This window comes from Silurus aristotelis (assembly GCF_946808225.1).
Source record: "Silurus aristotelis genome assembly, chromosome: 14".
Classification (NCBI taxonomy): domain Eukaryota; kingdom Metazoa; phylum Chordata; class Actinopteri; order Siluriformes; family Siluridae; genus Silurus; species Silurus aristotelis.
Window position 1 is genome coordinate 14,146,314 of NC_139587.1, and position 27,926 is coordinate 14,174,239.

A 27,926-nucleotide genomic window follows, 5' to 3' on the forward strand; every position below is an offset into this window, starting at 1 on the left:
TAAAATGGTGAGAACAAACACTTAATCTAAAAGCATCTAATAACAGCAGCAGTAAATTATTAAATTTTAGCCACTGTTTGCTTATGCATTTGTTCACCAATCTATATTTGAATATCTTTTTAAATCAAGCCTATTAGCTTTCTGTGTTTCTCCATTCCATTCTCTTTTAATAGCATTTGTCTACAACAGTTAACTTATTTGTTTTTAAAAGGCTTTACTACGTTCAAATGGTTGTTTTCAATGTATGTATATTTAATGTATGCATATATATTACTCAATTATTGTACAAAATGTAATTAACTATATATATTCTAGATGCTAATATATTTACAACTGAAATAAAATGTTTGTATTTTTTTAAACAATGTTGATTTACCCAAATTACTTCACCTTTCATACTGAAATGCTGTTTTGTTTTTTTACAGAAAGAAATAACCCAGCATGAGAGAATTTGTAAAAATTCTCCCATGCCCTCTTCAACAAGCAGCCACTATAAGCTTTATAATGTCAAAATTCAAAATAGTTTAACTTAATATGTGGCTTTTGCATTTTTCAAGTAAACTTTTATACATAAATACACTGTATATATATATATATATATATATATATATATATATATATATATATATATATATATATATATATATATATATATATATATATATATATATATATATATATATATATATATATATATATATATATATATATATATATATATAATAATTTGAATAATCGATTAATCTGACAATAAAAAAAATTATCATCAGATTAACCGATTATCAAAATAATCGTTAGTTGCAGTCCTAGTAGGCATTTTATCCTTGGAGCGAATAAGCCGAACACCAGTGGGACAGTCCCTGCATTGGACTTGGCTGTAGTGGTTGAGGCTCTGGTTGGGACCATTTTTTGAACCACTAGAGTCAGTGCCTGTCAAGCTTTTGATTCTAAAGTTGGGTTTTTAATGAATATCACTTCTCTGAAGAGAATTGGGGATTGGCAGGCTTTATCAGTCTTGTCATCCTGCCTAGACTTTGCCCATGGGCTGTTCAAAGCTATTTTGCATCCGCACCCTAACTATCTGTTCTATGTTTAAAGCTTTAAGACTTCACCTATTCCTACTTTGCCCAGTACATGCTCTTCAGAATTATGTTCACCGCACTAGCCAGTGGCATATGGCTTTTCATATGCTATGGGGGCTGCAACCAGAGGTGGCTGCCACTAGACAAACTCTGTCACACTGGGTAAGGGATGCCATTGCCCTAGCCTACGAGAGCAACAGGAAAGCTGAACCTATAGGAGTCAGAGTCCATTTAACCAGGGGGATTGCATCCTACAAGGCTCTAGCAAGAGATGCCCCCTTGCAGCAAGTATAAAATGTGGCAGGCAGGTCCTCCTTGCACACATCAGGTTTTAAAGTTTGGATGTCCATGCTAGTATGTCCTCGAGTCTACCTTCCAAAGCCATGTCTGAGACCTCTGAAATTTTTGTGCACACTACACAACTTTAAGGAACACTTCCAGTGCAGCAGCTTGGTATTCTCCTTCCCATAGCGTTATGAATGCAGCATCGAGTGAAGCTTTTGATCGGGAACGTCTTGTGTTACTTGAGTGTAAATCTGTGCCCTGAAATCACAGGAACGAGATGCTACACCTAATTGTCGCACTGCGTGCATGTCCGGATGTCTCTTCAGACAAACCCGAAGGTGTGTTTATGTCTAATCTATTTATAGCCTTGCAGGTGCATGTATTTAGATAAGGTCACCTGCCGAGATTTTTTTTAAGCAAAATTCCTTGCATGTTTGACACACATGCTTCACGACCGGTCGAACAAAGAATGTTCCCATAGTGTTAAGAAACACAGCATCTCGTTCCCACTTTTTTAGGGAACAGGGTTACATTCAAGTAACCTGAGACGGTTTTGTGAATGTTTTGGTTTTCCACTTTCCATACTTTTAATTGCAACTAAATTAGAATTTGCTTCTCTGACTTTTATCACTTTGCGGTTCTATCTGGATACTAACCAATCTGCGAACTTCAGTTGGATTTTTTATTCTCATAGAAGTCATTAAGGCTTTACTGGTCATGTTTTTGTATGAAGCAGCCTGAAGTGAAAGGCAGCACTTTATTTGTTTTTCCAGGCATCCATAGTAGTTACTAAAGCCAAGCTAAATCAGTAAGTAATTAACATTTGAAAGTAAGGAACAGCAAAACAAAAACACTGTTTGTTTTTTAAGAAAACCACAGTATATAATGAAAAGTCCTTAGTATTAAATGCCCACTAAAATACATTTAAAAGCAATTAAGAAAGACTCAGTGACATAATTTGCAATAATTTATGGGATTGCTTGTTCCCTCATAAAAGGCAGTAAATACAGTAAATACACTTTTTTCCTTTGCTTTGAAATGTCATGCCATGACTCTTTGTCTAAGGATTTTCTTAAAATTCTATGGATAAAATAAATGGAAAATGTCCTTTGTAGGACCAAGGCCATTTTTATAGTAGGTGTTCAATGTTCAGCTTCTATTTACTTTTGTTTCACTTTTTTCTTTTATTTGTTATATGATATTTCTTTCACTGTAATGTGACTTTGTGGTGCTGTGTTTTTTAATGTGCACTTTTGTCTTTTTCTGCTTTTATAGGTCTAATTGTTCTGCAAAAGGTATTAGACACAGCAGCAGAGCGTAACTGGCTGGTGACCTCAGTGAATGTGGAGACCATGACCGAAGCATCCTTTCTTAAAGTCTTTCAGGACCTAGACAAGAGGAAGGAAGGCCAAATCATAATTGATTGTGAGCTTGAGCGCCTCAACTCCATCCTAAAAAAGGTAAACAGTCATTCTCTTCTTCTATGACTAGGAAAAGGAAAATACTGTACCTACCACCTCAGATACTTGCGGTGTGAACATAAAAAATGGTTCAGTTGAAGAAATAAGATGCCATGCTGCCATTCTTTTGTTTGACACATGCAGTGCATTCGGAAAGTATTCAGATTCCCTTACCTTTTTTACATTTTGTGTTACAGCCTGATACTACAATTGTTCAAAGAGGTTTTTCTTTTTCATTATTCTACACTCAGTACCCCATAATGCTAAAGTGAAAAAGAAGAAAGCACAGCAGGGATGCAGAAAATGTGGCCTGGAGATGCAGTGTCTTGTTTTCTCTGGAAATCTAAAGTACATAAGTAACTTGGGGATGTTCCCCTTCAGGAACACAAGCTGCATCAACAACGCTTTGAGAACGAGAGTCCAATCCTGTCAGACTGACCAGTCCCTGCCTAGTGTGTATGGGCATATCTAGGGTGAAAGACAGAGTGGCCAGGAGTGGCACTGAGGTCAAGGCTATAAAAACTGACAAAGGTCAGCGGGGTGGCCAGCCAAGACAATGACCATGTCCTATGCAGACACTTTAGGTTGTACCAGAGGCTGGTACCATGGATAAAAAATGTGTCACCAATGGGTTCTTACCCGGCGACTGCCCCATGAAAAGGGCATCCATGTCTTCAGCACCAGTCATATTACATCACTTCATTACCACAAACTGTTTATCTACTGTCCTCAACATGTGTTAGTGCTTTGACAGTCAGATAAACTCCCTCTTGCCCAAAGGTTTATTGGTCTTGGGTATGGAGTGAAACTACAAATTAACAAATAAATATATTTCAATAATACATATGAGGATAAAGCACAATGTGGCTAATGCAATAGCCGGATGGAAAATTATGAATAATAATCTTGAACCATAACAATTAACATTCATATGCAAGTATAATGTACATCCATGCCTATTATACAAATACTTACAAGCGATGCTGTCGCAGGGTTTAAGATTACAAAAATATATGGCGATTAAAGAGAGCCATCATTACCGATGCCTGCATGGAGCACTCACTACTTCCTGGTCGGTCCATGTCTGGCTTTTCCAGAGCGGTTGGAGCAATGCCCTGCAGCCGTTGTGGCCTTCTGAGAGGCGGTGGGTCTCCTCCATCCACTATGACTCTTTCGGGTGGTAGTGGAGGAAGACACTGGTGGGGGCTGTTTGCCACAGGGTTGGCTCCTTCAACCCTGAAGGTTTACGTGTCCGCTATTGCGGTTTATTGTACCCCGCCCACGGGGCAGTCGCTGGTTGATACGTTTCCTGCGTGGCACCCATAGGCTAAGACCCGGGATGCGACCCAGAGTGCCTGTGTGGGACTTGGTCATTTTGCGCGACTTGGCTTTGTGCTGTCGGCTCTGTCTGAGCCCCCCTTGGAGCCCTAGGCCAAAGTGGCATTAGGTACTTGTCTGTAAAGGCAGTATCCTCCCTGAAGAGGGTCGGGTACCTACAGGCTTTTTCTATGGCCCCGTCTCTCCTGGAGTTTGCCCCTCGCATGGCCAGTGCATTTCTTTACCCTAAACCTGGGTACTTACCTAAGGTGGCTGTGGCTCCCTTATGACCTGTCATGCTGCAGGTATTCTGCCCTCCTCCTTTCCAAAGCCCCCGACCAGGAGAAGCAAAACTGGCTGAGGATGAGTCCGTGGACGAAGTCAGAGAAGCTTTTTGCCTGCTATGGCCCTTATAGGAAAAGTTTTCCTGTCAATAAGCAGACTCTCAGTTAATGGATTATGGATGCCATTTCATTATCATATGAGTCCTCTGGTCTTCCTACACTCGGAGTGTGGTGGCCTCTACGGCCTGGTATGATGGCCTTTGTCAGGTTTTATGACCTCGACCCTAGAGCCACTCCCAGCTCCTCTGTCCTGGTTCTGCTTACACACACAAGGCAGTAACTGGTCAGTGTGGCGCGATTGGACACTCGTTCCCAAACCATTGTGACGCAGCTCGAGTTCCCAAACGGGAAACATCTTTAGGTTACGTATGTAACCCTAGTTTCCTGAGGGAATGAGACGCTGCATCACAACGCTTTTTGAACGAGTGTCCCCTGCTGCGCTTACCTTCTCTTTTTCAGAAGCTAGCATTGCTCCCCTGCTTGCGCATTTCGTAGCTTCCTGGTCACGACATCGCCCCGCCGGTGATGTCATGCCTTGCCGTTAGCCAGAATTCACACGTGATTTAGACAGTGAGCAAATGCGGAGGCGTTCCCAAAGTTCTCAGGACCTCAGTCAGGGTCTTAGATTTACCTTCCTACATTACAACAACCCTAAGCGCACAGCCAAGACAACACAGGAATGTCTTAGGGACAACTCTGTGAATGCACTAGAGTGGGCCAGCTAGAACCCAGGTTTTTTTTTTACTTTGACCCTGTTGAACATCTTCAGGTGGGACATAAAAGTGGTTGTCCACCTACAGTTCCCATTCAACCTGACCCAGCTGGAGAGGATTTGCCATTAAGAATGGCAGAAAATCCCTCAATCTAGGTGTGCGGAGCTTGTAACGTCATAGCCCCAAAAAAACCTTGAGGCAGTAGTTGCTGGCAACTACTAAAGGGTGCTCTCAATAAGTACAGAGTAAAAAGTCTAAAAACTTATTTACATATGATTGTAACACACTTACTGGTTCCGCTCTGGAAGAAAGAGAGACAGGCAAAAGTTCACCAAGCAGAGCTTTCTTTTATTGATTTTACCCCAACGCTTTCCATTCCGATACTCATGGTGGGGCTCACCAAAACACTCGCGGTTCAGCGTCCGCCTGTCTTACTTATGGATCGGCAAGCTTTCCATTTCTAGTGTCTGTCTGAGTTTTCTTGCGGACTAGTATGCCTTTCCCTGCCATCCGCCCAAGTGCACTCGCTGGCCGGCACGTCTTTCACCAGGGCCCACCCGCACTCTGTCACCGTTCGGTGGCACGTCCGTTCGTCTCTCTGCTTGTTGGCTCTCTCCCTGAGGCTGGTCTCTTGCTCTTCTTCATTGGCGTCGCCGGACTAAAGCAGAGCACACTGATTAGGCTCATCAGCTGCAGGTGTTTCTTACCACTCGCTCACTGCTGGCACAATGATATTTCAGTTTTATGTCATTATTTAATAAAATTAAATTTACAGACATTTCTACAATTCTGTATTCACTTTTATTCAATGTAGTGAAATACCCCATATGTAGTGAAAATTTAAAAAAGTGAAGGAGGTCTGAATACTTTCTAAGTAACAAAGCTGGTTAATTCTACTCCACTCCATTTAATGTGTTATCATTTGAAGAATCATATCACTGTCAAACTTAGATGCTATTTTGAAAGGCAAATCTTAAAATTTTTAATGAGCCTGTGGCTATGGTTATACAGAGACATTCATCACCTCTTTTCACCCATAGGAAGCTTCTTGAAACTTAAACTGTAATTAACTACTTATCTTCTGAGGATAATTTCCACATTTTATTTTACAATATACGATTGGATTAGTATTTTACAGTACGGTGATAAGTAATCACTGATGGTTATTGGTACAAGTTTCAGTTTTTTCCTTCTTTTTGAATAAAAAATAAAAAAACACTATAGTGGTTATAGGAAGACATTTTCAAGTCATTTTGAGTTTCAAGTTGGAATTGGCTTTGTTTTGCCTGAAGGTGGCCTGAAGGGAAACATTTTTGCTGAGATCATTAATAATAACTAATGCCACTGTCTGTCATGCCCTCAAGATAGCATGTGCTCTAATATCATTATATTAAATACTACATGGTTTGGATTTACTTACCTGCTGTGTATTCATTCATTTATTAATTCATCATAATAACTTTATCCTGGTGGGGCTGAGGTGGATTCAGACACCAATGTTTGTACAGTACACTCATTATTCAACACAAGGGGCACACAGTAACCCATCAGAATTGAACCAGGGATTTTTATTTTTTTTTTATCACAGTAATGATATCAGTGATTTAGTAAACAACTATTGTTTTCTTGTCTGACCTGCTTTATATGTCTGTTTTCAGAAGATTCTATATGTATTGTTGAACTGGCTATGCCCAATGCTTGCATTATGTTTGTTCACTTTTCCCCTCTTCTCTCATCTTCAAAATAGCTTGGTATTCTACCATACTATTTTCATTCTCTCTGATCTTCATGTTGGTCTATCTTCATAGTTGAAACCAATGGCTTAGTAGGCAGACAGTAGCTCTAAATACGCATTTAGAGCCATCAATTCATCAAGTACTTCTTTCATTAAGTTTTAAATGCACGCACATACAAAAACAAAGATATAAAAACAAAAGACAAATAATTAGACCCTTAAATAAGATTGATATAACCTGAGCATAAACACAGATGAGCATTAAAGACAGCATGAGACAGTGAGTATCAATCTTAATCTGTCTAGGTACACACATGTTCAATTTCTTGTTTCATCACACACACATTAAAAATTATCCCCTTTCATATACATGCATCAGCAAACATTTTCCTTTATCGTCACAAACACACACACACACACACACACACACACACACACACACACACACACACACACCATAAGTGTTTGCTAATATAGGTATTCAAATTAACACGTGCACACATTCTCTGCGTACCATGTTTTTTCTTACATGCCCACCCTTTTGCAATGATACACATTTAAGCATATTATGGTTCAGCTCACTTCATTGCCCAGAGAGTGAGTCAGCAAAGCAAACAGCTCAGATTGAAGGGTTTGGAATGTTAATGTGTTCCTCCTCCATTAGTGCATGACTCATACTTTTCCAGCATTGGTGCTCTCTGTGTTTAACTTTAGCTTTGTTACTCTTTTTGTTTCTTTATAACAGGATATTTTCATAATTCCTGTCATTCGTTGTGAAAATGTATTCATTTCTATAAAAACATTACTAGCTTTTGCACTTAATTGGATGTGATGTAAGAGTTAACTTGCTTTTTTTTTTTAATTTTTTTAATTGCTTTTTAATAATGATTTTCGATGATTGTTTTAAATAAATGCTAATTTAAAATATATATATTTTTGGAAGTTAAAATTAGAGGCAAATATCTGATTTTGGATTTCTACTTACATTGCTGTCTATGTAATTTCAGACATGCTTTAAAAAATGCATAGAAAAGACTCACTAGCAAATAGAATCTGTAATAGCCTTTCATTCATAATTTTTGTGGACACGTTAATTTGTGATGATCTTGATCATGATTATTTGAAGCAGTTTTTTAGTTGTTTGTTTCATTGACTTTTAATGGCTTAACTACAACTAAGTGCCTGTAATGAGTACACTTTGAAAATAATTATGCTTTACTCTTCTGTTTTCTAGATTTTAGACCTGGGAAAAAACATCAAGAGCTATCACTACATACTGGCAAACCTGGTAAGTTTAATATCTACGCTTGCTTTGCCGACCTAATGGTGGCTAGTATAGCACAAGTATTTGTGTTTGGGTTGACCAGTTTCCCAAATAAAACAGCCTCCAGAACCATTTGGACCTACAAATTTTTTTTTGCTAATTTCCATAATATACAAAACCTTCACAGCTACTCAGCAGAATATAACTCTTAAAATTATCAAACAATGTCAGAATGTCTAAACAATATGGCCACATTATTACAGTCAATATGGCTGCTACATGTTTCTCATGGTCTGTAGGTCTGTTCCAACTAAAATCTGGTATTGTCCATCTGTGTTAACATATAATGGAATATTTAATATAAAAAAACATAATGAGCTTTATAAACAATATGGTTGTCAAATATCAATGCATATCTAAAGAGGCATAGCTGGTTATTTCAAATAGCTTTCATTTATGATTGGTTATATGGCTTTGTCCAGTGCACTTTCAGTGCTGGTCCAATGCCCGGATAAAGTCAAAGGAAAAAAGAATTTGCATTGATCTGTCATTATAAAACTTGATAATATTCTTTTTACTTGATGTATCTTGTCATTTTGTTGAAAGCGTACTTGGACTCCCAAGTTGCATAGGGGGCATCAAACCTCTGCATCGGACAAGCTTAAATGTAAACACCAATATTACATTTTTTACAGAGAATTTATATTTCCCTGAAGAAAGTAAAATTTTCATCTTGTAGAAAAAAAAGCACCAATTACCATCATGATCTGCAGGGATCCAGTCCCTCCAGTGTGTAGCTGATCTGTGTAGTTTAGTTGTGTCTTTTGGGTGCTGTAATAAATGAAATTCAGCTCAGTGTACTGAAAGGCAGGAAGATATGGCAGACGTAAGATTACTTCTCTGTGTTGTATTTAGTGAGATTTGTAACACTTCATGATCTTCGATAAGCTTTAGATTAGCTAAAACTCATGTAATTATACAGTCTTGTGAACAGAACACAGGCTTGATTCTGATGTGTCATCAGTACATACCAGAATGCGTGAATTAGTAGTCTAGTACTAAATAATTATTTGGGGTGTATTTTGAAATATATAGAAGTATATGAATATATGAATATTATATAGAAGGTCTGATTTCACAAATGTGATTTAATTGTTTAATTTAATTTCATTGAAAAATTTGTGATTTGAAAATGCTACATGCAGTTTTAAGCTCTGCAGTTTTATGCAGAATAATAGCGTATACTTAAAGTTGAGATAAACAGAGAGAGTAAGAGTTACCGTACCACCATGACACATGTTAAAATTCTGTATTTATACCTAATACAAATATAAATTAGCAATATAATTTATCTAAAACAATGTATATAAATCTAATTCGATATAAAAAAAAAAAATTGTTAAGATGTTCATTCTTAGCTGTTGGTAGAATATTAAATAATTAATGAATAAAATTTTTTTATTGTTTTCATTTCTTGGAACAGTCAGATCACAATTTGGACAGTGACCATTTTTGTACTTTTACTTCTTTCCACAAAAACAATGGATCTGAAAAGCATTCAATTTGCAGTTGAAGTATAGACAGTTTTATTTCAAGGGGTTTGACAAAAACACTGAGTTAAATGTTTAGGAAATGAAGCCATTGATGTAATTGAAGGAAAGCCATTGTTGGGTAAGGAAAAAACTATTTATGAAACCAAGATTTACTTGTACAAGAATGATGGAAAGAGAAGAGTAAGGGCTCATGATACAAAGCATAATACATCACAAACATGGTGGAGGCATTGTTATGGAATGGAACTGTTTTTTAATGATGAAGTCAAATCAGCTAGGAAATACAGTGTATACAGAGCAATAATTTCTGCTCAGTGTCAGTTAAATTATGCTAATAAAACAGCACTAACAGTACAGGTGTATAACGACACAAAACAAATCATAAAAACAAGCCAAGAGTTTCTAATGGCAAAGAAATGGAGTAATGGTTCCTAATTGACATTATCAGTCAAACGACCGCACCCTAGCTCAGCATGCATTTCAAAAGTGAAGGCAGGAAGTCAGAAAACAAACAGCAAATAAAGGCAGCAAAAGGCCTGGCTTCTCAAGGGAAAAGACTGTTGATGTTCTAGACTTAAGGAGCCAAGTCATTAAAATTAATGCTTAATACTTTATTTTTTTTCTTATTAGGTTGCCTAACTTAGTCGGCATAACCAGGATATAATATTTTTGTGACAATGTATTTTGCTGCTATTGTATCTTATTATACAGATACATATTTAAGTGCAAAATCAGGCTGTTAATGACTGTGCAAAAATGTGTATCCTGTGATTGAGTTTTAAAATCTATTTTGTGCCCATTTTTAAAAGTAGAGCCTGGACCCACCACAACCAGAATGTAGTGGTTACTAAAGATGAATAAATTATTTCTAATTATATCAAACAAATAGTTTAATAGTTATACATGGTGCAAAGAATTCACAAAATAAAAACAATTTAACATATTTTGTAGACAAACTGTAAAATATTTAAATGTACATTTTGCTCTGCATTGTCACATTGTCTAATTCAGCTGGTCATAACTCATGTAGTGAAAAGGACACATGCAGCACAATAAAGAATTTAAAACGTTAAGAAGATTGGCTTTCACTGATTGTCCCAGCAATGGGAAAGATTATGAATCAAAAGGTGTCTTCAGTATCAGCAGGTTAAAAAAGCAGTGCATTCTTCTAATCAGTGAGATCTGAAGTGTCTCTCATTTCTCGTCCAGATTCTCTCTTTTTCTTCGTCTCCTGGAGCTATGATTCACCTGCTGTTTTGTGCTATTTCTGCGGTTTTTTTTTTGTTTTGTTTTTTTTGCTTATGCTCTTTCAAAGATACAGACTTAATAGCTCTCTAATGTCTATCAGACAATTTGCTCAAATTATTATTTTTTTTTTCAAATAAGGTGATTAAATGGACCATAAGAGAAATGGACACTAATGTCCCAATACTCATTGCATCATATGTTTGATCTCTTTTTCCGTTAATGTATTTGTTAATGAGAAAGGCTGACATTGTCGAATGCTAAAATTTTCCCTCACTCTTTTTTTTATACATTTTTGTAAACATCTTGTTCTAATTTTCCAAATCTTTATATCCGATAGGATGAAAATGTTTCACCTCCCTAAGAGATTCTGCTAGGACAAGAGGGTGGTTTTTTTTGTGTAGTGATGTGGAAAGTTTAAACAATGTGCTAAGGGGCTTAGGATGTGTTTTATGCACTCAGACCTGCTACCATCAGTGTGCTTATGTTTGCCCAGGGGCAGTGATTGTGTTACTGTGTGTGTGTGTGTGTGTGTGTGTGTGTGTGTGTGTGTGTGTGTGTGTGTGTGTGTGTGTGTGTGTGTGTGTGTGTGTGAGAGAGAGAGAGAGAGAGAGAGAGAGAGAGAGAGAGAGAGAGAGAGAGAGAGAGAGAGAGAGAGAGAGGTTATGTTAGAGAGGTTGTGTGCCTTGTGAAAGCACAGATGCTCCTAGGGACATGATGGCATGCTGCTTCTCCTGGGAAGCAACACTTTCAGAGGTCAGAAAATCACTCTCAGTGAGGCTGGTACAATCACTTATGGCCACACAATAAAAATTGTCTTGCAGACAAATCTTTCTATCTATCTCTCAATCTGTGTCTTCTTCCTTTCCTTTCTATTTTTTTACTTACTTAAACTGACATAAATGTCAGAAGAGAAACACAGAGACGATTGTTCCCCTTCAGGAACTTGAGCTGCGTCACCAATGCTTTGGGAACCCTTCTGCATTGTCCATGCTCTGAATCACGTGTGTAATCAGTACAATGGAAAAGCGTGGCATGACCGCTAGCTTCTATTTGTTCAGGAAGCGCTCTATGTGTGTTTGTCTAAATGGTAAGTGGTAATGTCAGAAAAAAATTTAAAAGAATTACTACGACTATGAAGAGTAAGCACTCTTTTCAGCTGTGTGTTCCTCGTTGCCCCCGCTATATTACAGCTTATGTGTCCTCTCGCTCCTTGCGGTTCCGGGTCCGCTTCCGCTTAGGCAAAGTGGCACTCAAGGTCCTGGGTTGGACCTGGCAGAGTGTCTGGCGATGGTCCCTTTGTCCCTTTCTTCATCCTTACCTGCTGGCTTCAGTGCCCTCTTGCAAGTTTCGGCAGCATGCCATTCTGTGGTTTCTTCTCTTTGTGTTGAGAGCGCACAGCTCCACCTCTAATCCCTCAGATATGGCCCCTCTGCCAGTCCTTTTCGAGTAACTACTGGTAGTTGACATTGAGTGGCCGGCCAATCAGCAGAAAGCCTGCTTGTCAAGCTTACTGGACTTTCTGCAACCCTCTTCACTGTGTCCATGTCGGGGTATGCCTTTCTTTCCAGACCTGCACACCGAGGTGTCCAGGTCTTGGGCTAAACCTTACTCTGCCCTTCTCTTCTGTCCTAAGGTCTCACTATATTCCAACAAAGTTGAACTGAAATGGGACAATGCCCTGAGCTTTCTAAAAAAAAGACCCCGTCATTGCCCACCCAGTCCCTTCGAACTACCTCGGCCAATGTGTTTTGACATGCATTCTTGTTTAATCTTAACCAAAAATAAAATAAAGCACAAAGCTGTTAAGAGTAAAGTGTCCTTTAAGTGATTCGAGTGCCCTGCAATCATCTGTCATTTCCTCCATGAGACTTTTTTTACTAAGTTCAACTGATCCTTATTATAAAAAACTAAAAACTAATAATTAGTATATTGTGAACTTTGACTCGATCAGAGAGTGTCAGCGGTTTGCAGACCATTTTTTTGTAACTGTATATCCATTTGCTGGTTGCAGATCTTTTTAAAGGGACATGTGAGACAATCAATAAGTAGGTCAGAAGATTTCGACTTAGGGCAAGATGTCATGGTGAAGAAGATTGAAGATTAAAACTATCTAAGGCATACAGACATTCAGCTTGAATGTATAAATGTATATGAAAGCTTGATGAGAGACTTACACTGACATTAAACTTCCTGCAGGAAGATCTCCAGAAATAGGAAGAATTGTATAATGTAATCAGACATTTTGGTAGGCCATAATATGTAAACATGTCATGTACCAGTACATGAACTGTTTTTCCCCTGGACTTCTTACCCTTGACTACACAGTGAGTCCTTTCTCTCCGAAATTTTGTTCTACCAGTTTAGATTCCACACTTGAGAAATGGCTCTTTTGTTACGGTGCAGCGTCATTACTACTGGGAAATTCATAGATCACACACCTTTGCTAAGAAGCCAAATCTGTTTTTACAGCTACTGCAACACCATTTGTTCCCCAAGAGTGCATCTCTTTCCTTGTCATCATCATGCCTTTCTGTTGTTTCATCAGGTTTCTGCTGGTTCTGGGCTTTCTGTAGATGCAGACACACAACCTTCAGATCTCATGTTGAGCAGTGGGAAATTACTGCTGTCATCACACTGCCAAGTCTCTATTTGCCCTCTCTGCTAGTGTGGCTACTTTGAGTATTGTATATGGGCTGTATTTAGCACCTGTAATCTTTCAGTGCCTTAATTTGAGTTTTCATAGGATATGTTGGCATTGATGACATCTTGATTTACTCTTCCAACAAGGCCATTCATATCCAGCATGTCAAAATGCTAGTGTCCCACCTACTCAGACATTCGCACTAATGTAGGTACAAAGAGAAAAGTGTGAGTTTTTGGCTTGTGCACAAGGTGTTTTTTCATGGGTACGTCATAGGGCCAGAGGTGCTGCTCATGGACTAGCTGAAGTTGAAGTAGTCAAGATCTATTTGTCCACCACAATTAAGGGGTTGCAGCATTTTCTGGGCTTCACCAAAGTCTATTGATGATATTAAAACACCCAACCCTGCTAAATAATTCATAATATAGGTAGATTACTTGAAACCGATGTCAGGGTCATTCTCTCATTGTGGTGTGGAGAAAAGCCCAAGGCAAAAAAAAAAAAAAAAAAACTTTTTATGAAGCTGTTACACTGACTCTTTTTTTTGTTGTTGCTGTAATCCCTTGAGTGCCAACATTAGATATTTATTCTGGGGCATTTTGATTTTTTGATGTACCAGTCTCAAACGTTTAATAAAATGTAACATTTATAATAGGGTGCTGTTGCCTTTCCGCATGAAGAGATTAAAGGGAACTGGCACTGGGGTATCAAAGATAATTGTTATTTTACTATAACTAAGTTAAGTGTGGGTACCTGATTGTAAAACTCCCTCCTGCTGACAGGAACCTTGCTATGGTAGGGGAGTTCAAGGACTATATATTTTTTTTTATATTTTCTAACACAAAAACGTAAAACTGTATCAGGTTGTTTAACATTAATATAAATCTGATTTCCTTTGGTGTCAGTGGCTCAGAAATAGAGTGGCAATATACACTGAGCACATTATTTTCCGAACAACCAGAATGTAAAGAACTGTCGGGATCTCCTGGGCGCACGGCATGCACTTCCGGTTTCGCGGCGTGCACTTCTGGTTCAACGGTGCGCACTTCCGGGTCGGCGGCCGTCTTGCCGTTTTTTCCACACCTCCTGGTATTTAAAGACAACCAAGACTTTAGTTCGGGACCAGATTATCTTACCGGCTACTTTGCCCCTGAGATGACTCTTGCCACCCTGCCTGCTCTGGTTCCTGCTCCTGACCCCTGTTCTGCTCTGCCTCCCTAGTTACCTGGTTTGGACTCTGGACTGTTAATTTGTGACACACAAATAAACATTTAAGTGATTAAAGAAACACAATATTGTGTGCACCATAGCTTCTGTATTTGAACACTACTGAATTTAAGAAGGAAGTGTTTTTAAACTTGTTAGACATTTCAGGAAGATATTCAGGTCTGTTATTCTCTACAGAGTGTCAGAAAATGTTTTCTAAGGCTGCCAATAATTTTGAAATCAGTGTAGTGTCTTGACAACAACATTCCTACAAAATGAAAGTACAGAGAAACACAAAACAGAACAGAAAAGAACAAAATAGGTGCAAATGGTATTGTGGCATAATACTGACAGTACATAGTAATTGCAATGAACGTTCATGCTTAGTAGTTGTGGGTGTTGTCTTATTATTTTAAGCTTATTGAACCACTGTTATTTCTCAGCAAAGTATTTTGAGGATTGTATGTCTGTTCACTATAGGCTTTTTCAGTTATTGATGATCCCATCTGTTTACATAGTTATACAGTACATGTATTTAACTATTTGTTTTTGGAATTTTCTGCTTTTATGCTCTTTTCTAGGGCTTTCTGGACATTGACCTGACTGAGTTTAGGAAAGGTGAGGCTAATGTGACAGGCTTTCAGCTTGTGAACTATGCAGATCCGGGTGTTAGCAGGATAGTTCAGCAGTGGCTGGACTTTGACAATAGAGACTCCAAAGTTCCAAAGAAAGGACTCAAGGTAAAAACCCTGTGTGCAACAAACATAGGGAAAAGTAAATTGGAAAATACAACACCTTTCACAATAAAAAATACATTTAATTCAATTAATTTTTAATTATATAGCGCTTATAACAATTGACATTGTCTAAAGCAGCTTTACAGTTATAATGTAGTATGAAACAATGAATAAGATTGTTCTTTATAAATGTAAGTTTGTCAATAATGAGCAAACCCTGAGATGGCATAAGGAAGAAACCTTGAGAGGAACCAGACTCAAGAGGGAACCCATCAGAGAGAGAGAGCACGAGAGAGAGAGAGAGAGAGAGAGAGAGAGAGAGAGAGAGAGAGAGAGAGTAGTGTAGTGAAAGTTCAGGACACTGTGCAGGACTTGCTATGGCAGCATTAATAAAAGGGAGAGCTAGAAGGTATCACAGACATAAGGGATCTCTGGGATAAGAGATGGCCCACCACACCATCAACAAATCTGAGTGAACACGTAAAAGTGAGGATACGACAGCATACAAATATCCCAGTTCACCAAACACTCTACATCCATGATCCCTCCAATTCTGCTCCTTTACCTAAGAAAAACCTAACGATAAAAGGCTTGACTAAATAAATATATTTTTTAAGTCTTGACTTGAACACTGATAAAAAGCGACTAAAACGCTTGTTGCGGAATTTTATTACTTTTATTTATTTAAAACAATTCTTGGGTTACAATGGACTTATATTGAAATAAAGTTATTAAATTAAGGAAGAATAAAGAAGATACATTCTTATGAAAGGAGGACACACAACACACATTCACATATTAGTCTGTGTAATCATTTATTTTTATGTTCTCTATGTGTTTCCAGTACACTGGAGCGCTCACTTTTGATGGTGTTAAAGTGATGTCTACAGCTTTTCAGAATCTCCGCAGGCAGAGGATTGACATATCACGGCGTGGCAATGCTGGTGAATGCCTTGCAAACCCACCAGCCCCCTGGGGCCAGGGCATTGACATTCAGAGAGCTTTACAGCAGGTACAATACTCTGAGGGGACAGTATGCAAATGTTCTTGTTAATGCCTGTATGCACACACACACACACACACACACACACACACACACACACACACACACACACAAAGACACAAACCCAGAGATAGGCAAAATAGGTGATATGCATGATTGGCATTGAATTGGCATTCAAATATAATCTGGGAACAAAGTTAGAACAGCATCTGTTAAAATAGCATTTATAATTTGACAAATGTACAACTAAGAGAGAAAAATTAATATCAGTCTACAGTTCTGATAGGCTACAGGTTTGCATGATTATGCTGGTAGTGATTTAAAAAAACAGTGTAAAACTGTGACACCTGAACATCATTTTGAACCTCCTATTCCAGACTTAACTACTCCCCAACTTGCACCATATTTGTTATTATAATCCCATTGTAATTCTTGGATTATTATTCGTTTTTTGGTACAATAGTATGTACTCCTCAGGGAAGGTGTTTTATTCGAATTACAGACCATGTAACATAATTCCTGGACACCTGACCATCACACCCATATTGCATTCCAATTTTTCCTTACTGCTAATTCGAATAAAACACCTTCCCTGAGGAGGTGAAAGGTGTTTCTCTTAGTCCAGTTTAATGCAGTCACATCAGCTTCAGCCTCAGGCTGAAGCTGATGTGACTGCATTAAACTGGACTAAGAGATTTGAGCCCATCTTTTCAGACACAAATACTTCTGAGCCTGGTGTTCCATTGGGTCAATTAACCCCATCAGTTAGAAAAGTGTACTGTACACACAGAGGATGGCACTGACCAAGAAATATACCTTTTAGTCTCAGAAACAGCACAAAATTGGGGGAAAGAAAGAAAAATAATAATACTTGCACTGATATCTTTGTCTAACTAAAGCAGGCTCGGGGTTTCTGTCTTAGGTTCGGATTGAAGGTATAACAGGACACATACAGTTTAATGAGAAAGGCCGACGTATTAACTACACCATCAGTGTGATGGAGTTGAAGGCCACAGGGGCAAAGAAGGTAAGTACAGACATTTGTGCATAGAATTACAGACATATCAGATATGTTTTTCTTTAGAAAAGATAGCAGCTAAATAGCTCTCCAGAGTATAACATGAAAATCCTTTGCAAAAATCATATTCATGGTCATAGATACATAGTCCAATCTAATATTTGCAACAAAAAAATTATAATTTAATGATATTATATATATATATATATATATATATATATATAGTATATAAATATATAATTTTTACAACCAAAATTCTTTTTTTGGGGGGGGGACACTTTGAATCATTTATCATAGCACATTTTACTTTTATATGGTTTCAGGTAGGATACTGGAATGAGGATGAGAAATTTGTGAGCACAGCAGCATACATGTCTGGAAGCAATGACACCTATGGATTTCAGAACCGCACATACATTGTCACCACCATCTTGGTATGGACTCATGATACACTCTTTATTTTATAGATTAAAAATGTTTTTTTTAAATAAAAAAATATACAATATTTTAAATGCATTACTGTGTTGCATTGAAAAAGGTATTTTAATATATGGAAAAATATGTATTTTTTTACTTCTGTAATCTTTCTGTTATTCTGGGTTTGTCAATGAGACATCAGTGTGTCTTTCCTAGCCTGAGCATTTTCATCTTATCCTTAAAGGCCAGTCTGGGATTGAATTCCCAGCAGTACTCAGAATTTCATTTTCCTCCACTGGCCCCTCTGTTCTGCTGTTCCTGGTGCAATACATGTGGTGTGTTTTAGTAAGGCTTTTCAGGGATTTGATCAGCTTTGATATGTGCCCTGACTATCTCTTCTTGATCTGGGAAGAGGACAGTGTGTTTAGGCAGGTGTGTTGATAGAGAAACATTAGGAAATGTAAGAAGGGCTAGAAGCAGAAAACATTTTCAAACATGCAGTCTGTTATGTAAGAGCAGTATAGTTTAGGTTTCTCACCTCTACAGTCTTTGTGTATTCATTCATCTTTTGTGACCACCTAACAATGCATTTACCACCTTGCACCAGTGTTCTTCCGGCTGGTTCTGCATTCACTGCACGCCTGACCAGAAAAAAATGGTTGCTGATACTGGTTCATTTTTTTATTTGTTTCAAACAGTCTACCTTGGTCAGGATCATAGTGGATCCATTACTAATCCTAGTAGCTCTGGTTGCAAGGCATTGTAATTCACTCTTGATGAAACAACAGGTTATCACTGGGTATTGTCCACACATACATACCTTATCAAAATCAAGTACCTTAGCCAAATCAACTGCTCAGAGATGGAAAGAAACCCACACTGATGCGAGGAGTACAAGTGTAATTCCACACAGATGGTAACCCAAGCTGTAGATCTGTTTGCAGATGTACCCTTTAAATAGTTGGTATCCTCAACCAAAAGGTTGGCTTGTACCTTTTTCAATTTTAAGCATACAAATTACAGTGGTGGACGAAGTACAGAAACCATGTACTTGAGTTAAAGTAGAGATACACTAGGCAAAATATTACTCCAGTAAAAGTAAAATGCACCCAAGTTAGAGCCAGGAGTTTCTTACATAATTTTTTACTATCAAAATGTTCTGCTTGCTGTTGAACTGAAGCTTAACTGTATTTCCCTATTCGGGAACTCGAGCTGCATCGCAACACTTTGGGAATGCCTCACGTTGTCCAGGCTCTGAACCATGTGTGAAATCTGGCCAATAGGCAAGTCGTGACGTCATCAGCGGGCGATGTCGCGACAAACAGGAGCTGGCTGATGCGATGGTAGCGACATTACTTGCAGGAACAGTTTGCCATGGGGTTGACTCCTTCAACCCTGAGGGTTTATGTGTCCGCTATCGCAGTTTATGTTACCCAGTCACTGGGTAGGCACCCTCTGGTGGCACGTTTCCTCTGCGGTGCCCGAAGGCTTAGGCCCTGTCTGGAAAAATTTCCCCCTGGCATGGCCAGTGCGTTTCTCTAACCGAAACCTGGGTACGTAGCTAAGGTGCCTGCGGCTCCCTCACAACCTGTCGTGCTGCAGGCATTCTGTCCTTCTCTGTTCCTAGCCCCCGACCATGAGAAGCAGAACCGTCTGTGTCCAGTGCAGGACATCTGCGATGCTGTGGGCTGGTTCACCCCGCTGACCTTTGTTAGGTTTTATGACCTCGGCCTCTGAGCCACTCCGGGCTTCTCTGTCCTACATGCTGGTTGTGAGGCTCTCACACACTAGGCAGGGTCTGGTCTGTGTGGCGTGATTGGAAACTCGTTCCCAAAGCGTTGCGATGCAGATCGAGTTCCCGAAAGTGGAACGTCTTTAGGTTACGTATGTAACCCTAGTTCCCCCCTGAGGGAACGAGATGCTGTGTTCCCGGGCCACACTCCCTGCATCACTGCAGCGCTTACATTCTCTCTGTTACAGAAGCTAGTTTCACTACAATCGCGCAGCCATTTTGTAGTGCCTGGTTGTCGCGACATCGCCCGCCGATGATGTCACGACTTGCCTATTGGCCAGATTTCACACATGGTTTAGAGCGTGGACAATCCGAGGCGTTCGCAAATCGGTGCGACGGAGCGTCTCGTTCCCTCTGGGAACTAGGGTTATATACGTAACCTAGAAACAGTTCATGCTAAGTAGATACCACGAAGCGGCAAACAAAACAAGTTCAAAACAGTTTTTATCCACTCATAAATATAAAAAAAGACTGATTTCACAAAATCTAGTGAATAGTAAGATATCTGACTTAGAAAATTTGTGAAGTTGATGTAAAATTCTGCCCAATTGGAAATATTTTAAATGTTTACTGTTTTAACTGAGGAAATTTACCATTTTAAAGATGATGAAAAAACTGCTGCAACACATTTCAAAGAAGATTTTCTCGTTTGTGTCTACAGGATTCTAGTTGTTTCCTGATGTGCCAAATGTTTTTAAATGGTAAAACGTAGACTCTTCTACTATGAAGCCATAAAATAAAAATAGATGCAGTGTGTGGTTTACTATTTTCTTGCTAAAATATGGAAGGCCTTCAATGTACAGTGAGGAAAATAAGTATTTGAACACACTGCTATTTTGCAAGTTCTCCCACTTAGAAATCATGGAGGGGTCTGAAATTGTCATCGTAGGTGCATGTCCACTGTGAGAGACATAATCTAAAAAAAAAAAATCCAGAAATCACAATGTATGATTTTTTAACTATTTATTTGTATGATACAGCTGCAAATAAGTATTTGAACACCTAAAAAAAGTCAATGTTAATATTTGGTACAGTAGCCTTTGTTTGCAATTACAGAGGTCAAACGTTTCCTGTAGTTTTTCACCAGGTTTGCACACACTGCAGGAGGGATTTTGGCTCACTCCTCCACACAGATCTTCTCTAGATCAGTCAGGTTTCTGGCCTGTCGCTGAGATTTTGAGCTCCCTCCAAAGATTCTCTATTGGGTTTAGGTCTGGAGACTGGCTAGGCCACGCCAGAACCTTGATATGCTTCTTACAGAGCCACTCCTTGGTTATCCTGGCTGTGTGCTTCGGGTCATTGTCATGTTGGAAGACCCAGCCTCGATCCATCTTCAATGCATTAACTGAGGGTAGGAGGTTTTTCCCCAAAATCTCGCAATACATGGCCCCGGTCATCCTCTCCTTAATACAGTGCAGTCGCCCTGTCCCATGTGCAGAAAAACACCCCAAAGCATGATGCTACCACCCCCATGCTTCACAGTAGGGATGGTGTTCTTGGGATTGTACTCATCATTCTTCTTCCTCCAAACACGTTTAGTGGAATTATGACCAAAAAGTTCTAGTTTGGTCTCATCTGACCACATGACTTTCTCCCATGACTCCTCTGGATCATCCAAATGGTCATTGGCAAAATTAAGACGTGCCTGGACATGTGCTGGTTTAAGCAGGGGAACCTTCCGTGCCATGCATGATTTCAAACCATGACGTCTTAGTGTATTACGAACAGTAACCTTGGAAACGGTGGTCCCAGCTCTTTTCAGGTCATTGACCAGCTCCTTCCGTGTAGTTCTGGGCTGATTTCTCACCTTCCTTAGGATCATTGAGACCCCACGCGGTGAGATCTTGCATGGAGCCCCAGTCCGAGGGAGATTGACAGTCATGTTTAGCTTTTTCCATTTTCTAATGATTGCTCCAACAGTCGACCTTTTTTCACCAAGCTGCTTGGCAATTTCCCCGTAGCCCTTTCCAGCCTTGTGGAGGTGTACAATTTTGTCTCTAGTGTCTTTGGACAGCTCTTTGGTCTTGGCCATGTTAGTAGTTGGATTCTTACTGATTGTATGGGGTGGACAGGTGTCTTTATGCAGCTAACGACCTCAAACAGGTGCATCTAATTTAGGATAATAAATGTAGTGGAGGTGGACATTTTAAACACAGACTAACAGGTCTTTGAGGGTCAGAATTCTAGCTGATAGACAGGTGTTCAAATACTTATTTGCAGCTGTATCATACAAATAAATAGTAAAAAAATCATACATTGTGATTTCTGGATTTTCTTTTTAGATTATGTCTCTCACAGTGGACTTGCACCTACGATGACAATTTCAGACCCATCCATGATTTCTAAGTGGGAGAACTTGCAAAATAGCAGGGTGTTCAAATACTTATTTTCCTCACTGTATATACTGTATCTTTCCATTACATTTTATAGTGTCCAAGTTGTTTTGGAATTGGGGTTGTGAACAGTTTCTATTCTATTCTATTCTATCCAATCCACTAAAAAAAAGAAAACATTCCAGAAAATTATGTGGACACAAACTTGTGTCCACATACTTTTGGTTACATTCTTTGAACAGCCATAACATAAAAGCTACTGACTGACAGTAGGATGCACTATGCAAAGAAGGGCAAGGCAGTCTGATATTCTGATATATTCTGATTTATAGGCAGTGTTCTGTTGGGAAACGTTAAGTATTTATATGGATGTTACTTTGACACCCCTTACCACCTACCTATAAATTTCTGCAGCCAAAGTATAGACATTTATATCAGTGATATTCCCTAATGACAGTGGCCCTTTCAGCGATGGTTTGAAGAATATGGCAAAGACTGACAAATTTTCCAGGTCTTAGTCTAACCAAGCATCTGTAGAATGTGTCCAAGAAGTCTGATCTACGGTAGCGCTATCTCGCTACTTACAAGACTTAATAGGATCCCTTGGTGGCCTAAGGTGAACTAACATTATGTTAGGCAGGTGGTTTAAATGTAATGGTTAACTGATGCAGTAAATTACACATGAATCATAACATGCACTATTGGTACATTTTTCCTTCAATTAAACTAGGAAACCCAAACCTGTTACAACATATTAATGTTCTTATGCACAACATAAGCTCAATAAAGATATTATTTACATGGTTTAGAGTGGAAGATCTTAAATGGCCTGCCATAGAGCTCTGAACTAAAACCTACTTCTTCCCAGCCTCCTTATCCTACATCATTAACTAACTTTACTAATGCCCTTGTGGCGGAATGAGCACATATCTTCACAACCACACTCCAATATCTGATTAAATATCTTCCTAGAAGATTACCAGCAAATAGGGCTAAATGTGGAACTGAATGTTCAGAAAGCACATACAAATATTATGGTCTGTGTTTATATTTTTTATTATTGGCTGTTACCAAGCAAGAATCAAAACTTTTTAACCGAGTAGATTGTTTGCCTTTTTGTAAGACATTAGAAAAAACAAGATTATGCTGCACGAGTTTAAAAAAAAATTTTATTCAGCTATGCTTTATTAATAATTTTACATTGTCAATCAATCAGAGAGCATACATTATTTGATCTGTTATGATATGCTAGCATTAATAGTGCTAATTTTTCTTCATTGAAGGAATCTCCGTACGTGATGTTAAAGAAGAATCATGAAAAGCTTTTAGGAAATGATAAGTATGAAGGCTACTGTGTGGAGCTGGCAGCAGAAATAGCCAAGCATGTGGGATATGATTACAAACTCAAGATTGTTTCTGATGGGAAGTATGGAGCCAGGGATCCAGAGACGAAAATGTGGAATGGGATGGTTGGGGAACTTGTGTATGGAGTAAGTATTTATTATATATATGTTATATATACAGTATATATAATGTGTGTGTAAGAGTGTAAATATATATATATATATATATATATATATATATATATATATATCTTCAGTTGTATTGACTCTTTTGAATGAGCTTCTTTTAGAATTGTTTTGTCAAAGTGAGCTGGACGAGAGGTTAGAGGAGGTCTTTACCTTTTTAGAAAAGCAGCCTCACAGGTTTCATTTTCTTTGATTGTATTTTCTGCATCATTGTGTGGCTTTATAAAATCTGAGACTCATAAGAAATGGATTTAGAATAAATAATTCACATTTTTTTATTTAATAAGGCTCCATTTTGCATTGAATGGTACATCTGTTATTGTTGTTTTTTCTTTTCCTGAAAGGTCTGTTTTTAAGCTAGGTATCAGGTATCAAAATGCATATTACAGTGGTCCCCCAGAACAGAGGGGGTTATACTCTAAGACCCCACGAGTTCCGAAAATCCGCAAATTTTGGACGCACCCCTGCAGCCCCTATGGTACCTCAGTGAATTCATCTAGACATTGTCACTTAAATAGAATAATGTGTTTTTAAAAAATTATAAAATTTGTTAGTGAAAACATAGTTTAAAATTTTATTTCTAACGTTCCTGAACATTCGGTACCGCTGCCGATTCCTTTTTATTTAAAGATTATTTTAAGATTTTAAGATAATTCGCAACTTGCTGTTAGTTGGGTTCCAAACGAAAACCCGCAAATTTTCTGAGACACGAGTTCTGAACCCCGATTTATCAGGAGTTGACTGTACAGGTATTTGCAGTTGAATTGTTATAACTATTGCATTAAATGAAATAATGATAACTAAGCAAATTGAGTTTTTAAATGACTGGGACACAAATCTTTCTAATATTTTTGAGATGCATGTGACCACATCACAATAATTGACATTCTGTATTAACAGGTATTAAACCAATAAATTTTTTATTTTTTTTTTGTGGCCAGAGAGTCCCTAAAACTTTTTAACTTCCTCTGTTATATGTTTTAGCAGCAGAATCTTAATATTAACAGACAGCACTGCATGACAGTAAATTTTTTTGTTGTAAATACTCTTAATAGTAAATGTGATTATTTATTAAAACACCGTGTTTTTGTTTTTGTCACCATTACCTAAAAGCAATAAGCCACTTCATATCATGCTTAACACCTTTATCCAGGAGAAAGTACTTTCAATGTACACCCTCTTATGGTTTATTGCATTATTTTTCTATAAGAAATTGATGTATTCCAGGACTCAGTTTCTCATAATATTTCCCAGTTTATATTGGAATAGTATTGTCTTATAATTTGAACTTTCTTGTCCTTTTAGAAAGCTGATGTTGCAGTGGCACCACTGACCATCACATTGGTGAGAGAGGAAGTCATCGACTTCTCCAAGCCCTTCATGAGCCTGGGCATTTCAATTATGATCAAGAAACCCACCAAGTCAAAACCAGGAGTCTTCTCTTTTCTTGACCCACTGGCCTATGAGATTTGGATGTGTATTGTATTTGCATACATTGGCGTGAGTGTGGTACTCTTTCTGGTCAGCCGTTTTAGCCCATATGAGTGGCATGCTGAGGATTGTGAGGAAGGTGTGGAGGCCAATACTAACCAGGCTGGATCCTTGTCATGCCAAAATGTACAAAATCAGGCCCAACAGAGCCAGGAACAGTCCAATGAGTTTGGCATCTTCAACAGCCTCTGGTTCTCACTAGGAGCTTTCATGCAGCAAGGCTGTGACATCTCACCCAGGTATGAAGTTTTTGGTAATTTCCTAAGTACAGTTGGCTGTGTGCATTTGATTGATTGTAAAATGTGCATTGACTAAGAGAATGTAGATAAAATCATATAATGCATTGCTGATATTTGACCCTTATTAATAATTGCTAAATAATAAATAATTTATTTAAATATATAAGCCAAACTATAAACCAAATTGTGCCGGATTAACAAAAGTTCCGGTATCACTGATTTTCTTCATATTTACATGTACATATTGATAAATGACAATTATCTGTAAATTATCACACCTGTACATCATAAATAATTTGTGTTGTGTGGTGACCACATAAAACTCTAAAACGAAAAGTTCACTCAACAGTTAGAGAATTTGTCAAAAGCATATGTACAGGTACAGGTAATATGAAGAACAATTTTTAGCGGCACATGCAACAAATAAAAAAGGCAAAAAAAATTAGGGGAATTATGTTAGCTTATAGCGGGCTTATTTTGGAGACACAACCCATAATGAGTTACCAGGGTCATGCTTAAAATTTCTGAGAAAAGCTGCAGAAGTGCTGTGTGAGATACAGGTCAAAACATAGAAGAGTTTCCTGGCCCTTAAAAGTCATCAATTATAAATCTAATTAGCATGAGTAAAATTAGCAACATGAAGTGAATGGTTCTGGAAGAGCACAGCAAATTGTGCCAGTGCTTTGAAATGAGCAGTGTTAGCTGATGTGTTGACGTAATTTCAACTGAGACAAGAAGTCAGGGCAAGACATATCAAGTGATTTCTTTCCCTCTTTAAGTAGGCAGTAGTGTTAAGCTTACCTCATAGCATGGACTAAGCCATATTTGACAGTTAGTACCATAAATACAAACTAGAGAAATACAGTAAAATTCCGTTGGAGGCACTTGTACCAGTAAAGAAAATAAACCAGCTTGTTGATATGATTTCTTTCTCTCAACAACATCATCTCTTTGGCAATGTGATTTTTAAAATGTTAGGGTGGGGCGTTTTTAGCGTGGATTTGTTTGGACAGAAAATTTGATGAGAGGCTGATGTGCAAAATTATGTTATCACAATTGTTCATTTGAATTAGTAGTAGAGAGACTGCATCAAATGCTGGTATATATCAAATATATCAAATGCATTTCTTCTAAATAAGAAAATATGCATTTGATATACACCGTCCGTCCAAAAAAAAATCACACAATAATATTTAGTTAGACCGTCTTAAACTTTGATTAAGACACTCATTCGATGTGGCATCGTTTCAATAAGCTTCTGCAATGTGACAACATTTATTCCCGTCCAGAGTTGCAATAATATTTCATCAAGATCTTGTATTGATAATGGGAGAGTCAGACCGCTGCGCAAAGTCTTCTCCAGCACACTCCAAAGATTCTCATTGGGGTTAAAGTCTGGACTCTGTGGTGGCCAATCCATGTGTGAAAAGTATGCTCTCTGAACCACTCTTAACCACTCTTTCACAAATTGAGCCCGATGAATACTGGTATTGTCATCTTTGAATAAGCCTGTGCCATCAGGAAAAAAAAAATCCATTGATGAAATTACCTGGTCATTCAGTATATTCAGGTAGTCAGCTGACCTCATTTTCTGGGCACATAACATTGCTGAACCTAAACCAACTTAAACCAGTTCATCCGTCTCTCTTCTTACCCTGATGCGCCATTCACTCTGGAACAGGGGAAATCTGGACTCATCAGACCACATGACCTTCCATTGCTCCAGAGTCCAATCTTTATGATTCCTAGCACATTTAAGCCTTTTTTTTCTGATTAGCCTCTCTGGTAAGTGGTTTTACTTAAGCTGTTTAGTCCTAATCCCTTGAGTTATCTTTGCATTGTGCATGTGGAAATGCTCATACTTTTACTGTTAAACATAGCTGTGAGTTCGACTGTTGTTGATTTTTTTTTTTTATGATTTGATTTCACCAAAAGTGATCACTGATCACAATAATTCAAGATTTTTTTCAGACCACATTTCTTACTTGAAGATGTTGGTTCCCCACTATCCTTCCAGTTTTTAATAATGCTTTGGACAGTTCTTAACTAAATTTAAGTAGTTTCTGCAATCTCCTTAGATGTTTTCTTTGCTTGATGCATGGCAATAATTTGACCCTTCTAAAACAGATTAACATCTAGTCCACGATCACAGGATGTAGAAATGAGAAGCTATTCATTGCATCAGTTTTGGTTAAATAACTTGTTGCCAGCTTATCCATAATCATCCAAGCAGTAATTATCCAATGGGAGGCTCTTACCTATTTGCTTAGTTAAATCCAGGTAGTTATTTTTTTTTGGGGCGGGCAGTGTATATGACATATATTTGATAAGATGTGTCATTGCTTTGGAGCTTGCTATGTTATGGATAACATTAAGGCTATCATATTCATACTGAAATAAACAAAAGTTACACAATCTAAAAAACAAACTCTGTTCTTTGCCATTGTTGCCAAATTGGGTTGCACTATCTAAGGTGGATTATTTCATTAGTCAAAGACTTTTATGGCCAATTACAGATT

The 27,926-nt window shown here is 38.2% G+C and overlaps 1 protein-coding gene across 2 annotated transcripts in view; it reads left to right on the top strand.

The window, feature by feature from the left end:
* Window positions 1-27,926, top strand: part of gria1a (glutamate receptor, ionotropic, AMPA 1a) — a 101,937-nt gene that overhangs the window by 33,014 nt on the left and 40,997 nt on the right. For both annotated transcript variants that reach the window (XM_083560228.1, XM_083560227.1), the window contains exons 4-11: window positions 2,643-2,827; window positions 8,171-8,224; window positions 15,430-15,588; window positions 16,430-16,597; window positions 17,511-17,615; window positions 17,930-18,040; window positions 23,432-23,638; window positions 24,983-25,407. In XM_083560228.1, coding sequence (XP_083416354.1) covers window positions 2,720-2,827; window positions 8,171-8,224; window positions 15,430-15,588; window positions 16,430-16,597; window positions 17,511-17,615; window positions 17,930-18,040; window positions 23,432-23,638; window positions 24,983-25,407 — 1,337 coding nt within the window. In that variant the 5' untranslated portion in view covers window positions 2,643-2,719. The remainder of the gene's footprint in view (window positions 1-2,642; window positions 2,828-8,170; window positions 8,225-15,429; window positions 15,589-16,429; window positions 16,598-17,510; window positions 17,616-17,929; window positions 18,041-23,431; window positions 23,639-24,982; window positions 25,408-27,926) is intronic.